A 16,264-nucleotide genomic window follows, 5' to 3' on the forward strand; every position below is an offset into this window, starting at 1 on the left:
CAGCCGGCAAACGGGCGGGAAATGCACCCCGCTGGGAGGCGCAACCCCTTTTCTGATTTTACCGGTTAGCGGGGGCCCCACGTGTCAACGGATGCTCCTCTTTAGAGGGGAGGGCAAAGAAAACGAATCAAGGATTTTAAGAACTAGAGCCCGCTACCTACCAGGCTCCGAGGACCCGGGGGAGCGAAAGAAGCCAGCTCGCGGCCGTCTCGCCCCTCGCGCCTTCCGCCTCCCGCCCCGCGCCTCGCGCCCCGCGCCTCGCGCCTCGGCGTTCTCGCGAGGTCCGCACGCGCCGGCAGGACCGCCAGGCGCGTGCGCGGCTCGGACCGGGCGGGCGCGGGCGCGTGCGCGGCTCGGACCGGGCGGGCGCGGGCGCGTGCGCGGCTCGGACCGGGCGGGCGCGGGCGCGAGCGCAGGTGCCTGGAGGAGCGGGACCCGCGGCAGTTAGACCGCGCGGCGGTCCTGGCGGCGGGGGCCCAGGGATGCCGCGGCTCCTCTGTGTGTGTCTGCTGTGTCTGGGGCTCCTGTTAGTTCGGTTCTCCCGTGAGCTCAGCGAAATCAGCAGAGCTAGGAGGCTGTGCGGCACGCACCTCCTGAAGGAAATAATAAAACTCTGTGGCAATGTCAACTGGAGCTACTTCGAGGAGGAAACCCCCAAGCCACCGCTGTTTCCCCAGGACAAGGAGATTGAAACCTTCATCCCCGACCGGTCGGAAAGCTCCCAAACCACCTTCCCGGCTTGGGCGAGAGGCCAAATGAACCCAGGTACCAATATAAACGGAAGGCACGTTTGCTCATCCTTGAACTCTTCTGCTCATCCGCACGGCCAGGTGCTGAGCTTCCCCAGGAGATGGAATTTGTGCCTAGTACATAGATAAAGAAAAATTTTTATAACCCAGTATATGGCGGATATGCAAAACCTCAATGAAGCTTTTTTTTTTAGACTAGAGGAAATAAGTGTACACCTATAAATCTATACATTTGTGTAAGAATGCTGCTGCCTCTTCCTTAGCTTTCCCTTTCTGGAGTACACTTGTCACCTGGCAAGGTGTCACCCCACTTCGTCCTTCAGAGCTTCTGAGGTTTCATTTTCCCTGTTAAGTCATCACTGACCCTTCCATAGCTACTCACTCCATTCTCCATCTACCACAGTATCTGACACAGAGATCTCTTTGACCATCATCAGGACCAGCCACATAATTGGGCCAGCCGAGTGCAGAATAAAAATGCAGGGCTCCTTGTTCAAAATCAGGAAAGGGCCAATAAAGGTACTCAAATACATAGCTTTTCTTTCCCCCCTTTTTGGTGTGTTTCTCCTCTGCTCATACACATGGTCCATTCTCCCATCAGATTTCACTTAAAAGTTCATGTACTTAACATTCCACTTGCAAGATAAAATTTTTGAGCATTTCAGGACTGTGACAGTAGAGCATGCAAGGTCCTCCTCAGCACTGGGTCTGGGTGACTGTGCCCAGGTCTCTCCCTTAAGGTCAGTCCTGTATACCAGACCATGTTACAGGGATTGTTTCATGCATGTTTTTATCTGAAATGCCTCGCAGAGGGCCTAGGACACAGTAGGTGCTTAATGTATATTGAATGTATACTTAATGCTTTTAAGCAGTCTTTAGGAAGAATATTCCTGTTTCAGATTCATTGCTGTCTTCTCACTATATATTTACATTTTAGTACCAACATGGTTTGTCATTTTAAAAGAAAATGCACTTTATCTATAGGCTGTCCATAGCATAGTATCATTGAAATTATTGCATTTTAAAGTCATTCAATTAATTCAATTTGATTTGGACAAGTTTTGCAAAAGGCAAGATTTCTGAAATGAAGGAAAGGAGTGGCCAGTCATCCCCAAAAACCATCCTGATGTAGATGACTGAAACAAACCAAAACTGCCTCCCATATTATAGGCACTCATTAACTTATTGAATGAATGAATGAATCAATGAATTAATGGAACTTATTCCATTCTTCCTCTTGCTGCTAAGGGGATGAAAACTTTGAAAGACAACAGAAACCTTCAGACTGATTCTTGATCATTTTCGCCCTACATATAAACTCACTTTATTTTGCTCATATAATGGAAGAGGTGTCTCTCCCCAGTCTTCCACTTGTACTTTAATTCAGTGATTCTCACACTTTAATGTGCATGTGATTCACCTAGGGAATACCGTTAATGGGCAGGTTCTGGTTCAGTGGGTGGGGCCCTGAGCATCTACATTTTTGCAAGCCCCCAGAGATACCTGATGCTGCTCTCGCTACCTATACCGCAGTCAAAATTTTACATTCAGACATCCAAACTTGAGTTTGTTATTTAAAAAGAGCTTGGAAACCCTTTTCTCAACAAAGACTGCTCTGGAGACTATTAATTTTTTTAAGAGCCAACTTTAAAACTCAGAGCTATGCTTGCTTCAGTAGTACATACACTAGAGCGGAGCAATGACCCTTTTGTTTTAGGTGTTATTCACACTTCCCTGGAGAAATAAGTGTCATTAGTTCAATGAGGTGGGAGCTGCAGTGAAACAAGATTTGTAGGAAATAAAAATGTATCTTACAGCATCTTAGAATTGTCATACCAATGAAGCATGTTACTGTGGCAACTATATAAATACTGTTTTCTAAGGTGGAAATGTCATGTGACCATAAAGCCATAGTTGTTTTACAATGTGTGGAAGAATGAAAAATGGATTTAAGTTATCAATATGTATTTGTGGTAAATTTTTAAAAATTATTGACCTAGAGGTGCCTGGGTGGCTCAGTCGGTTAAGCATCTGCCTTTGGCTCAGGTCATGATCTCGGGGTCCTGGGATCGAGCCCCGCGTCCACGGCTCCCTGCTCAGTGGGGAGTCTGCTTCTCCCTCTGCCTGCCCCTCCCCCTACTTGTGCTCTCTCCTCTCTCTCTCTCTCCAATAAATAAAAGCTTTAAAAAAATTAAATTCGTAAAAAAATTATAGACCTGTAAGGAAAGATGACATTCAATATATCCTGTTAATTTTCAATGAATAATTAGAAGTTGTAGAGAAGAGGTATGTGTTCTCAATATAGAATATGTAATTATGCCATTTCTTTTTCATTTGAATGTTGCTGAAAAGTTAACTTTTATTAGATTGTACTAGCAGAATACATTTCTATGTTAGATCAAGTCAGTTATCAACAATTTTAATCTTATGATCTATTTGAGTCTGACATAGGAAAAGATAATTTAGTGCACTGATATTTAAAAATGATTTTTTTCAGAACTACTCATATATAACTGGAATCTGAAATTGTATGCTTCTTGATAGTGGATCCTTGAGGGTATGGGCCATGTCTCCAAGACCTACCCCATCATATTTCTAATTTCTGGCTGATATGGTGCTGCCTAGGTCTTAGTGCCAGGCGAAATCATTAACGCTTCATCACCAGCTTTTCATAATCCATATCCCCTATTGCAGTTGGATGGGTCATATTTCCCTATACATCTACTCTTGTTTTTTGAATAGCATTTTCACAAATGGGCTGTACAGGATCTCTTTCTTTATATATTAATTCAGCAAAATTTGAATGCCTAGCATGTGCTGGGTATTTTTCTTGGTGCTTGGGATATAAGAGTGAAGAATTTTACTCAGGTATCAGTGAAGACTCCTGCCCTCGTGAAGCTTACAGAATAGTGAAGCTAGACAGTAATCATAAGTACATTACACAGTGTGTTAGAAGATGATTAGCCTTGGGACACCTGGGTGGCTCAGTTAGTTAAGCATCTGCCTTCTGCTCAGGTCATGATCTCGGGGTCCTGGGATCGAGCCCCGTGCGTCGGGCTCCCTGCTCAGTGGGGAGTCTGCTTTTCCCTCTCTCCTTCTACCCCTCCTCCCGCTTGTGCTCTCTTCTCACTCTCTCTCTCTCAAATAAACAAAACTTAAAAAAAAAAGATGATTAGTCTTCACATCTCCTTTCTGCACTCCTGTTCTCCTCCCATAGACAACCATTCCAAAGTGTTTATTATATTTATATTTGTATATGTTTTTTGCAAATTGTGCATTGTTTCCTGTGCAAGTATTTAAAAAATATACATAAATGGTATTTTAAAAGATTTATTTATTCATTTTTTTAGAGAGAAAGAGCGAGAGAGCACACATGAGTGGGGGGCGGGGCAGAGGGAGAGGAAAAGGGAGAGAGAGAATCTGGAGCAGACTCCCCACTGAGTGTGGAGGCTATGAACCACTTAATCTGACGACGCTGAGGTCATGACCTGAGCGGAAATCAAGAGTTGGACGCCCAACCAACTGAGCCACCAAGGCGTCCCTAAAATACATGTAAATGGTATTTAAGATCTATCTTTTATTGTTGCTTTGTGAACATTGCTTCAGACTGCTCCATAATATGCATATACATTCCCCCACATTTTACTTATCCTCTCAGCAATGAACACCTAACTTGCATAGCTTCCAGCTCCCGGCCACTAACGCCACAGTGGAAATCATTGTATGTGCTCCAGTAAGGACCCGTGTGGACGTTTCTCAGGGGTCTGTACCTGGGGTAAAATCGTTATGTAATGAAACATATGTATGCTTTGCTTGGGGTGTGTCAGGTTGCCCTGCGGAACGGCTACACCCGTTTATCATGCGCCGCCAGCACACGCAGATTCCTGTGTCCTCATATCCTTGCCAACAATTAGCATTACACAGTTTTTAACTTTTTTCAGTGTGATAGAATGAAATGGCATCTTATTTTTGTTTTAACTTGCTCTGGATGTGAGCAAGTTAAAACCTTTTGCAGGTTTTTTTTCTGAAAGTTTTCTGTTTATAATTTTTTAATTGGAATTGTCATTTTTCAGTTGATTTGTAAGAGTTATTGTACCATATACAATAGTTGCTGGCTTTAGATACTGCAAGTATATTCTCCCATTCGGTCATCTATTGGTGTTTGACAGAAAACCTTAATTTTTACATAACTAGGCTTATGTAAGTGTTTTGCCTTATTGTTCATACTTTTGAAATTTTATTTTAGAGGTCCTTTTCTTCCCTCTGTTAACTTTATAGATTTACTTTTCACATTAGGTTCTTAATTCTTCTGGAGACCACTTTGGTCTGTTCTGGCTAGGATTACTATCTTAGTTTTTTCAATAAGTCTTACTTTTCTCTACAAAAGGAGCTAGTTTTCTAAACACCATCTACTAAACAATAATTTTTTTCCATTTTTTTTAAGGTTTTATTTATTTGACAGAGAGAAAGACAGTGAGAGAGGGAACACAAGCAGGGGGAGTGGGAGAGGGAGAAGCAGGCTTCCCGCGGAGCAGGGAGCCTGATGCGGGGCTCGATCCCAGGACCCTGGGATCATGACCTGAGCCGAAGGCAGACGCTTAACGACTGAGCCACCCGGGCGGCCCATCCATATTTTTTATTGTTTGTGGGTTAAGCATCTGTCTTCAGCTCGGGTCATGATCTCAGGGTCCTGGGATCGAGCCCCATGTCGGGCTCCCAGCTCAGCAGGGAGCCTTCTTCTCCCTCTCCCTCTGCCACTCCCCCTGGTTGTGCTCTCTCGCTCTCTGTCAAATAAATAAATAAAATCTTAAAAAAAAACAAAAAACAAAAAAACGATGATGACACAAATGGAAAGATATGCTCATGGATTAGAATTAATATCATTAAAATGTCCATGCTACCCAAAGCAACCTACAGATTCAATGCAATTCCTATCAAAATATCAACAACATTTTTCACAGAACTAGAACAAATAATACTAAAATCTGTGTGGAACCCCCCACACACACACACACACAAAACCCCAAAAACAAAACAAAACAAAAAACGAATAGCCAAAGCAAACTTGATAAAGAAGAATAAAGTGGAGGTATTACAATTCCAGATTTCAAGATATACTACAAAACTATAGTAATCAAAACAGTCTGATACTGGCACAAAAATAGACACATAGATCAATAGAACAGGCTAGAAAACCCAGAAGTAAACCCACACTTACATGGTTAATCTATGACAAAGGAGGCAAGAATATGCTATGGGTAGAAGATAGTCTCTTAAGTCTCAAAAATTGTGCTGAGAAAACTGAACAGCCACATGCAAAAGAATGAAACTGGACCACTTTCTTACTCCATACACAAAAATAAATTCAAAATGGATTAAAGACCTAAATGTGAGACCTGAAACCTTAAAACTCCTAGAACAGAGCATGGGCAGTAATTTCCTTCACATCAGCCATAGCAACATTTTTCTAGATGTCTCCTAAGGCAGAGAAACAAAAGCAAAAATGAACTATTGGGACGTCACTAAAATAAAAGGCTTTTGCACAACAAAGGAAACCATCAATAAAGCAAAAAGGCAACCTACTGAATGGGAGAAGATGTTTGCAAATAATATATCTAATAAGGGGTTAATATTCAAAATATATAAAGAACTTAACATACCTCAACACCAAAAAACAAAATCCAATTTGAAAATGGCCAGAAGACTGAATAGATATTTTCCCAAGGAAGACATACAGATGGCAAACAGACACATTAGAAGATGCTCAACATCACTAATCATCAGGGAAATGCAAATCAAAACCACAATAGGATATCACCTCACACCTATCAGAATAGCTAAAATGAAAAATACAAGAAATAAGAAGTATTGGCGAGGATGTGGAGAAAAAGGAACTCTTATGCACTGTTGGTGGGAATGTAAATTATTGCAGCCACTGTGGAAAACTGTATGGAGGTTCCTAAAAAAATTAAAAATAGAATTACCATATGATCCAGTAATTCCCCTTCTGGGTATTTACCCAAAGAAAACAAAAACACTAATTCAAAAAGATATATGCACTCCTGTGTTTATTGCAGCATTATTTACAATAGCCAAGAAATGGAAGCAACTTGTGTCCATTGATAGATGAAGAAGAGGTGGTACACACACACACAAACACACACACCACACACACCACACACACACACACACAGGGATATTATGCAACCATAAAAAAGGATGACATCTTGCCATTTGTGACAACATGGATAGACCTGGAGAGTATTATGTTAAGTGAGATAAGTCATACTGAGAAAGAAAAATACCAAATTATTCCACTTGTATGTAGAATCTAAAAAACAAAACAAATGAAAAAACAAACAAAAAGAATCAGACCTACAAATGCAGAGAACCCTGATGGTTGCAAGAGGAAAGGGAGGTGGAGTGGATGACAAAATCGGTGAAGGGGAGTAGGAGATACAGGCTTCCAGTTATGTAATGACTAAGTCATGGGAATAAAAAGTAGAGCATAGGGAATAGAGTCAATGGTAATGTAATAGCATCATACGGTGACATATGATAGCTATACTTGTGGTGAGCACAGCATAATGAAAAAAGTAAAAATCATCTAGAATTTTAATTGAGGTCCATGCACTCAATTGAGATGCATTATATAGATTAATCTGAAGAGGATTTATATTTTTTTAATATAAAGTAATCACAACTAAAAGCATGGAATATTTTCATATTCTATTATTTGAATTTTAAAGTTTTCTCAGTGGAGACATTCTGTATTGTTGGGTAAGTTAATACTTAATACTTTGCTTTTGTTGGGATGCCTGGGTGGCTCAGTCGGTTGATCATCTACCTTCAGCTTGGGTGATGGTCTCAGGGTCCTGGGATCGAGTCCCGCATCCGGCTCCCTGCTCAGCAGGGAACCTGTTTCTCCCTCTGCCTGCCATTCTCCCTGCTTGTGCTCACTCACTCTCTTTCTCTCTTACAAATAAATAAATAAAATCTTTTAAAGATTTTTTTTTATTTATTTATTTGAGAGAGAAAGAGCACATGAGAGGGGGGAGGGTCAGAGGGAGGAGCAGACTCCCTGGAGAGCAGGGAGCCCGATGCGGGACTCGATCCCGGGACTCCAGGATCATGACCTGAGCCAAAGGCAGTCGCTCAACCAACTGAGCCACCCAGGCGCCCAATAAAATCTTTTAAAAAAGACTTCGTTTTTGTTGCTATTGTAAATACTTGCTAATTATTTTTTTGTTAGTGACTTTGTTTAGAGAAATGCAATTGATTTTTACAGGTTGATCTTTATCCAGTAATTATGCCAAATGATCTTAATAGTTTAATAGTTTGTTTCTACAGATTTTTCTATCCTTTGCAAATGATAGCTTTGTCACTTCCTTTCTAAACCTTACACCAGTCGTCGTCGTCTCCTGCTCCTCCTCTTTCTTTCTTCTTTCTTCTTTCTTCTTCTAGCATTGGCCAGGTCCTCTAGTGCTGGTAAGTAGTAGTGATAGTGGGATATCTTGTCATGTTCCCAATTTTAAAGGGGAAAGCATTTAAATATCTCCATTAGGTATAATATTTGTAAGTTTTTGCTATATAATCTCCACCAAGATAAGGGAGCTTGATATTTTTTTAATCATTATAAGTAGGGCTGAACTTTATTAAGGACTTTTGGAGGGAATTCTTTTGCATAATAATATATTTCTCTTTTATTAATTCACCAGATACTTATTGGGTACCTGCTAAGTGCCAGGCACTGCTGTAAACCCTTGGGATTTATCAGTGAACAAAGCAGACAAAGATGTCTGGCCTCGTGGAGTTTGCATAGGAAATGAACATAATAAATAAATATTTGAAGGTAATAAGGGTTATAGAAAAATAAAGAGTGAAACATGGTAAGGGAGATCAAGAGTTATGGGGGGGCTGGAGGATGGGGTATAGGATTAAATAGTGTAGTTAAGGTAGGCCTCATTGAAAAGATGAGGTTTGAGAATGGAGGAGATGAAGGAATCAGCCAAGCAGATATCTGGGGAAAGAGTGTTTAGGCAAAGGAATGAGCAGAGCAAATACACTTCTGCCCTGTTTACACAGGGAACAGCAAGGAGGCTAGTGTGGCTGGAGCAGAGAGAGAGGTAACAGGCCGGCCTAGTGAAGTTGTTTAGACCACTGTAAGGATTTTGGCTTTACTCTGAGTGAAGGCAGGGGAGTGACATTAATTGACATTTTAAAGGGATCACTCTGGCTACCACATTGAGGACAGGCTGTGGGGAGGCAAGAGCAGAAGCAGAGGCTTTCTCTAGGGGTGTGGTAGTAGAAGTGATAGCAGCTGGATGAGGTGGGAGCAGTGGAGGTAGTGGAAATTGTTTTATTCCAGATATATTTGGGCAGATTTTATGTGAAATATGAGAAAAAAGAGAACTCAAAAATGATGCCAATATTTTTTTTTAAATGTGATCCCAAAGTTTTTGCTTCAAACATCTGGAAAGATAGGTTTCTATCAAATGAGGTAGGAAAGGCCTCAGGTGGAAGAGGTCTGAAGACAATATTGGCAGTTCAGTGTGGGGCATGTGGACTTTGACAAGTTCAGGTGGAGTTTTGAACATGTTGAGTTTGAGACATTGAAGTGGAGATGATGAGTAGGAAGTAGGATATATGAATCTGGGTTATGGAAATAATCTCACTTGAAGATAGGAATTTAGGAGTCGTGGGTGTATAGATGATTCTCGGAGCCATAAGACTGGATGAGGCCACCAAGAGAAGGTACACAGAGAAGAGCACCAAGGACTGAGCCCTGGGAGACATCAACATCAAACAGCTGGAGGAAGTATTTGCAAAAAGGAGATAGAAAAGGAGCAAATAGTCAGGTGGGAAGAATGTGGCCTCCTGGAAACGAAGTTAATAAAGTGTATCAAGAAGGAATGTTTTTGATGAGTCAGATGAGATGAGAACTGGTTGTTGAATTTAGTAATATAGAGATCATTCATGACCTTGAAAAGAGAAGTTTTGGTGCAATGATGGAACAAAGGCCTGATTAGAAAGGGTTTAAGGCAGAATGAGAGAAGAATTAATCAGTAATGGAAAACTATCAAGGAGTTTTGCTACAGAAGGGAGAAAACGATAACTGGCAAGGTAAGCAGGGCCAAGAGAAGTGGTTTTGGCTTTTTTTAAGTGGGAGAAATTTTTTTTTTTTTGCTTTTAGGAGCGAAGAGTTGATGATGAAGGGTATAGAGGAATTGCTGGAGTGATACCCTGGAGTTAGGCAAGAGGAGATGAGATCTGGTCTCTAAATGGAGGAACTGTCTTTAGAGTGGAAGTTCCCCTATGTAAATAGGAAGGCAGAATGTATGGGTACAGATGTTAAAAGATGAGTTAAAAAAATGGTGAAGGGACCAAATGCAAGTTCTCTTATGATTGCTTTCATTTTCTTACAAAGTAGAAAGCAAACCCAATTGAGAGTGAATATGGGAATCTAGTCATGTGGCAAATTGCACTGATAGATTTGGGGATCTTGGCCTATCTTTGCATTTTTGGAATAAACACTTCAATATATTTGTAAAATATGTTTGTAGATTCAGTTAACTATTAGGACTTCCAAATAAACATTTATAAGTAAATGGGCTCACATGTTTTTTTTTTTTTAAATCACATTGTTCTTATCTAGTTTTGGAATAAAAAATATACTAGGTTCATAAAATATGCTGAGCAGCTTTTGCTCTTTTCCTCTTTTCCTGGAACAACTTGTATATGATTAGAACTTACTGTTCTTGAAAAGCAGATGGAACCTACATATAAAATCATCTATGTCTGTCTTTTTAAATTTTCTGTCAATTAAGTCATCTTGTATTTTTCTAAGGATTCATCCATTTCATTTTGATTTTTAAATATGTAACACTCATAATATTCATCTATTTTAAATACTCAGTTATATCTGTTCTTTTTTTGTCATTCATTTTTATCTCTTCTTTCTTGATTAGTCTGGCTAGGGTTGTATCTATTTTATTAATCCTTTTAAAGAACCACGTTTTGGGTTTCTGAACATTTGTAGTGTTTTGGTTCTGTATTTCACTGATTTCTTCCCTTCTTACTAATTTGGGTCCTCTCTGTTGTTCTTTTTCAAATTCATAGATCTGAATAGTCATTTTTTTTTTTTTTTAAGATTTTATTTATTTATTCATGAGAGACAGAGAGAGGCAGAGGCAGAGGGAGAAGCAGGCTCCCAAGGAGCAGGGAGCCCGATGCGGGACTCGATCCCAGGACGCTGGGATCATGACCTGAGCCGAAGGCAGACGCTTAACCATCTGAACCACCCAGGCGCCCTGAATAGTCATGTTTAACCTTTCCTGTTTTCTGGTGAGTAGAGCTTGTTTCTCTTTAAATTACCTCCCCAATTTGACATACAGTTTCTTTTTTTTTTTTTTAAGATTTTATTTATTTGACAGAGAGAGACATAGCGAGAGAGGGAACACAAGCAAGGGGAGTGGGAGAGGGAGAGGGAGAAGTAGACTTCCCGCCGAGCAGGGAGCCCGATTCGGGCTTGATCCCAGGACCCTGGGACCATGACCCGAGCTGAAGGCAGATGCTTAACGACTGAGCCACCTGGGCGCCCCGACATACAGTTTCATTAACTAGTCTTTAGCTGCCTTCATTCATGAAAAAGTTTCCTTCTTATTGTCTTTTTTTACCCTTTGAGTCACAGAACATGGCACATCCCAACAGGAAGCTCTTTCTTCAATTTGCCTGGACAACCTAATTTCCTTTTTCCCTCAGGGTACTCTGTTAATTATGACACACCTTAATTCATCACATATTTATCTGTCTTAGATGACTTAGTATTCAATATCTTTAATGTCTATCCTAAAGTTTTAATGTTCCACAATTCAGCTTAAGCATTTTAAATACAAAGTTAGTAAATAGTGTTCTAAAAGGACTCTAACTACAAGGTACAGGAATTCACCTAAATAACTTTGAGAAAAAATGGTGGGGGAGATAGTTATTTTAGAAACAAGATCTAGGTGGCGCCTGGGTGGCTCAGTCGTTAAGCGTTAAGCGTCTGCCTTTGGCTCAGGATCCTGGAATAGAGCCCCGCATCAGGCTCCCTGCTTGGCAGGGAAGCCTGCTTCTCCCTCTCGCACTCCCCCTGCTTGTGTTCCCTCTCTCGCTATGTCTCTCTCTGTCAAATAAATAAAATCTTTAAAAAAAAAGAAAGAAAGAAAGAAACAAGACCTAGGAAAGGACTTGGAAAGTCTCTGGAAAGCCTGAGGAATCACATCAGCTTTAAAAACCACCTTCTCTCTTTTTTTCTCTCTCTCTGAATCTTTTCTCCTTCAGTATTTATGTTTCTTTATGACTTTAGCTTGTCATGACAAGCTTCATAGTACCCTTTCAGTTTTATTTCTCACTACTTGTTAGTTTTAACTTCAGAGAGAGGACATTGATTGGGCCAACTCATGTTTTCACATGGCATGGATTGCTCGCCACCATGGTAGACTGATTTCTTTGAGGTCACGTACAGTGTTCAACTGTGGCTGTAGGGTGGAGTCCTGTGGTTCAGAGCAGGGCTGTCTAAGGGCTGGCTCTACAGCAGGGCTTATAGGCAAATGTATTCTTCTGGAAGGGACAGTAGATAGGCAAGGGCAATGATGGAAATCCAAAAAGCCTCCAAGTAATTACCTTCTGAATTTAACTTCTTTCCAGTAATACTGAATGAGTTAAGAGCAGTATAATAGCAGTCAGTTCACTGAGCGTATCACTTCTTCATCTGTTCATATTTCAACGATGAACAAAATGGTTATAAAAAGTCCACAAAAAGGGGGCGCCTGGGTGGCTCAGTTGGTTAAGCAACTGCCTTCGGCTCAGGTCATGAACCTGGAGTCCCGGGATCAAGTCCCGCATCGGGCTCCCTGCTCAGCGAGGAGCCTGCTTCTCCCTCTGACCCTCCCCCCTCTCATGTACTCTCTCTCATTCTCGTGCTCTCAAATAAATAAATCTTTAAAAAAAAAAAGTCCATAAAAAGACGAATACAGTAGTCCCCCCTTATCTACAGGGGATATACTCCAAGACCCCCAGTGGATACCTGAAACCAGGGGTAGTACCAAACCTTACATAAACTGTTTTTTCCTACACATGCATACCTACAATAAAGTTTAATTTATAAATAAGGCACAGTAAGATATTAACAATAATAATAAAATATAACAATTATAACAATATACTGTAATAAAAGTTATGTGAATGTGGTCCCTGTCTCTCAAAATATGTTATATGTCCTCACCCTTCTTGTGGCGATGTGAAATAATAAAATGCCTGTGTGCTGAGATGAAGTGAGGTTAATAACAGGCATTGTGACATAGCATTAGGCTACTACTGATCTTTTGATGCTCTGTCAGAAGGGGGATCATCTGCTTCCAGACCAGAGTTGACTGCAGGTAACTGAGACCAGGAAAAGAGAAACTGCAGATAAGAGGGGACTACTGTGACCCAAGTAAAAGATGGGCAAAGGATTTGAATAGACATTTCTACAAAGAGGATATACAATAAGCTCACGAAAAGATGCTCAACATCATTTGTCAGTAGGTAAATGCAAATCAAAACCACAGTGGGATATCGCCTCCCATCCACTGGGATGGCCATAATCAAAAATGGAAAACGCAAGTGTTGATGAGGGTGTGGAGCACCTCAAATCCTAATATATCAGTGGCGGGACTGTAAAATGATGTAGTCACTGTGGAAGAGCTTGGTGGTTTCTCAGAAAGTTAAACAAATTTACCTTAAGATCCAGCAGTTCTACTACTAGATATATACCCAAGAAAATTACAGACATATGTTCACACAAAAACTTGTATGTGAATATTCACAGCAGCACTATTCATAATAGCCAAAAGGTGGAAACAACCCAAATGTCCATCAACTGATAAATGGATCAACAAAATGTGATCTATCCATACAATGGAAAACTATTCAGTCATAAAAGAAATAAAATGCTGATACATGCTACAACATGGATAAGTGAAAGAAATCAGACCTAAATGGCCACATGTGTGTGGTATGACTTCATTTTCAAAATAGGCAAATCCTTAGAAATGAAAAGTAGATCAGTGGTTGCCCAGGGCTGGAAGAAGAGGGAAACAGGAATGACTGTTCATGGGTATGGGGCTTCTCTTGGGGGTGATACAAATATTCTGGAATTAGATAGTGGTGATGGTTGCATAACCTTGTGAATATACTAAAAAACACTGAATTGTACGCTTTAAAATACTGAATTTTATGACATGTGAATGATATCTCAATAAAAAATGTCTTTGCATAAAAAATGTGCAAAGATTTCTAAGCTTCTTTATAGGAAAACACTACTTACAACTATTTTAGTTAAAATATATATATTGCTTTTGAAACCCATTTTATTATTTAAAATGTGATTACTTGTTTTTTAATAATTAGCAGACTTTAGAGGCCCCTGGGTCGCTCAGTCGGTTGAGCTTCCAACTTGTGAGATCAAGCCCTGCATCAGGCTCCGTGCTCAGCACAGAGTCTGCTTGAGATTCTCTCCCTCTCCTTCTGCCCCTCCCCAAGCTGGTGTGCTCACTGTCTCAAATAAATAAATAAATAAATAAATAAATAAATAAATAAATAAATAAATAAATCTTAAAAAAATAATTAGTGGAATTTAGTATTCTAGTATTATGATTAAATTTTCATCTAAAGGAAGATTTTAATAAAGTAGGATTTTTTTCTTGTTTCTCAACAGTCTCTACTTCTGCCTCTGAGGAAGAAGCGATAAACAGTTTGAAGATGTCGTCACTGCCTGAGTATAGATATACAAGGCCCAGCTTGCCACCTAACAAGACAAGAGAATTTCCCTCATCACAAGATAACAATCAGTATATTCATGAAATTTCAGAATTTCAGAAGAAAAATACAAACAAAATTAAAACCTTAAGCAATGTGTTTTGGGGGAATCATCCCCAAAGAAAACGCAGAGGATACTCAGAAAAGTGTTGTCTTAAAGGATGTACAATAGAAGAACTCAGTATTGCATGTTTTCCATATATTGAATACAAAAACTTACATAAACAAGTACCATCATTTGTGACTGAGATATACTAACCATCATAGGAATTATACTAACTTAATAAAAGCTTAATGTATTTATTTTACTTTATTTTTGGTAATTGTCCTTGTGGGTTCTTTGCTGTGAACACCATCTAAAAGCATTTGCAGGTATTTAGCAATACCTTATGATAGTAATAGGAGTCTTAGTATTTTCTTTGGTAACCCCAATTTTTCCTATATTTTTATTTTTTATTTTTTTAAATCTTTTTTTTTTAATTTTATTTATTTATTTGAGAGAGAGAGAGAGAGAAACAGCATGAGAGGGGATAGGGTCAGAGGGAGAAGCAGGCTCCCCGCTGAGCCGGGAGCCCAATGTGGGACTCGATCCCAGGACTCCAGGATCATGACCTGAGCCGAAGGCAGTCGCTTAACCAACTGAGCGACCCAGGTGCCCCCTATATTTTTATATTTGAAGAAGATGTTACTGGAGGTGGCATGATCCATGTAGACATCTAAGAATTACCTGCTGATGCTTGTCATTATGCTAGAAACTCTCTCCGGCTTCATCTAAATGGATTATGGTGTGTTCTGCGTTCCCCTGTATGGCATACAGACTGACGCCCCGTGACTATTAGGCTCACTCCAGGGAGGTTCACTCCAGTATGCCAATAAGTCTGTCCCACCATCTCAAAAAGAACAAACCAGCTACCACTCCTAGGAGGAGCTCTTACACTGTAATTGTAGGTACTCTTTTAATTCCTTGAGTTTTATTACAGCAACTGGTCAGAAATCTTTCCACAGTCTTACTAGGACTTAAAGAGAGTTCAGTGAATGTCTCTAAGTCACAAACTCTCCCTCATACTCTGAAGGTGCCGATGTAATGTGATACTGTTTTGGCTTGGTCAGAATAGAGTGCTGACCTCGCCAGCAGTGTCCACAGCACCTGGGAACTTGTTAGAAATGCAGTTCTCAAGTCCCACCCCAGACCTACTGAATCAGAAACTCTGGGTGTGGGGCTCAGCAATCTGCGTTGTTACAGGCCCTGCAGCTCATAGTGAAGTCAGTTAAAGGTCGAGAACCACTGGTAACAGTCCTATGGAATACTGTCGAAATCTTACCATTGATGTGCTTGCATATTTCAACTCAATATGATGTTATAACACTAAGTTCGTGGTGTATTTTTCCACTTTATGTCCACATGTGAAATATTTTTAATGGTACAAATTAGAGAAAAACTTATTCCAAAGAATTCAAAGTGGAATCCTTACTTTCCACTGTTAATTAGGAGGTAAGCATCATTTGAAATCCTTCTCTAATGTCTTTCTCAAATATGTACTGTAATGTTCTTTACAGTTAAAACTTTTATTCCTATTTGGCATTGTTGTTTTTTAGGACAAAGGTTCTTTTTCACATGTATCTATATCGTATACATTTACAATGCATTAATAAATATGTCTGAACTTTTTTTACCA

General features: G+C 40.1%; 1 protein-coding gene across 2 annotated transcripts; it reads left to right on the plus strand.

Annotated features, from left to right (window-relative positions):
* The first annotated feature begins 482 nt into the window (after positions 1-482).
* On the plus strand, positions 483-14,889 carry INSL6 (insulin like 6). 2 transcript variants are annotated; one of them, XM_045881928.2, is made up of 2 exons: positions 483-765; positions 14,488-14,889. In XM_045881928.2, the coding sequence occupies exons 1-2, from the start codon at positions 483-485 to the stop codon at positions 14,844-14,846; spliced, it is 642 nt and encodes a 213-aa protein (XP_045737884.1). In that variant the 3' UTR covers positions 14,847-14,889. The 2 variants fall into 2 exon arrangements, 1 of the variants encoding a protein (XP_045737884.1); XR_008506662.1 differs by lacking the exon at positions 14,488-14,889 and adding an exon at positions 10,900-10,940 and having other exon boundaries at positions 706-765.
* Positions 14,890-16,264: the final 1,375 nt, after the last annotated feature.

This window comes from Mirounga angustirostris, unplaced genomic scaffold (genome assembly GCF_029215605.1).
Source record: "Mirounga angustirostris isolate CCGP_5_RB_7025 unplaced genomic scaffold, mMirAng1.0.hap1 SCAF_15, whole genome shotgun sequence".
NCBI classification, from domain to species: domain Eukaryota; kingdom Metazoa; phylum Chordata; class Mammalia; order Carnivora; family Phocidae; genus Mirounga; species Mirounga angustirostris.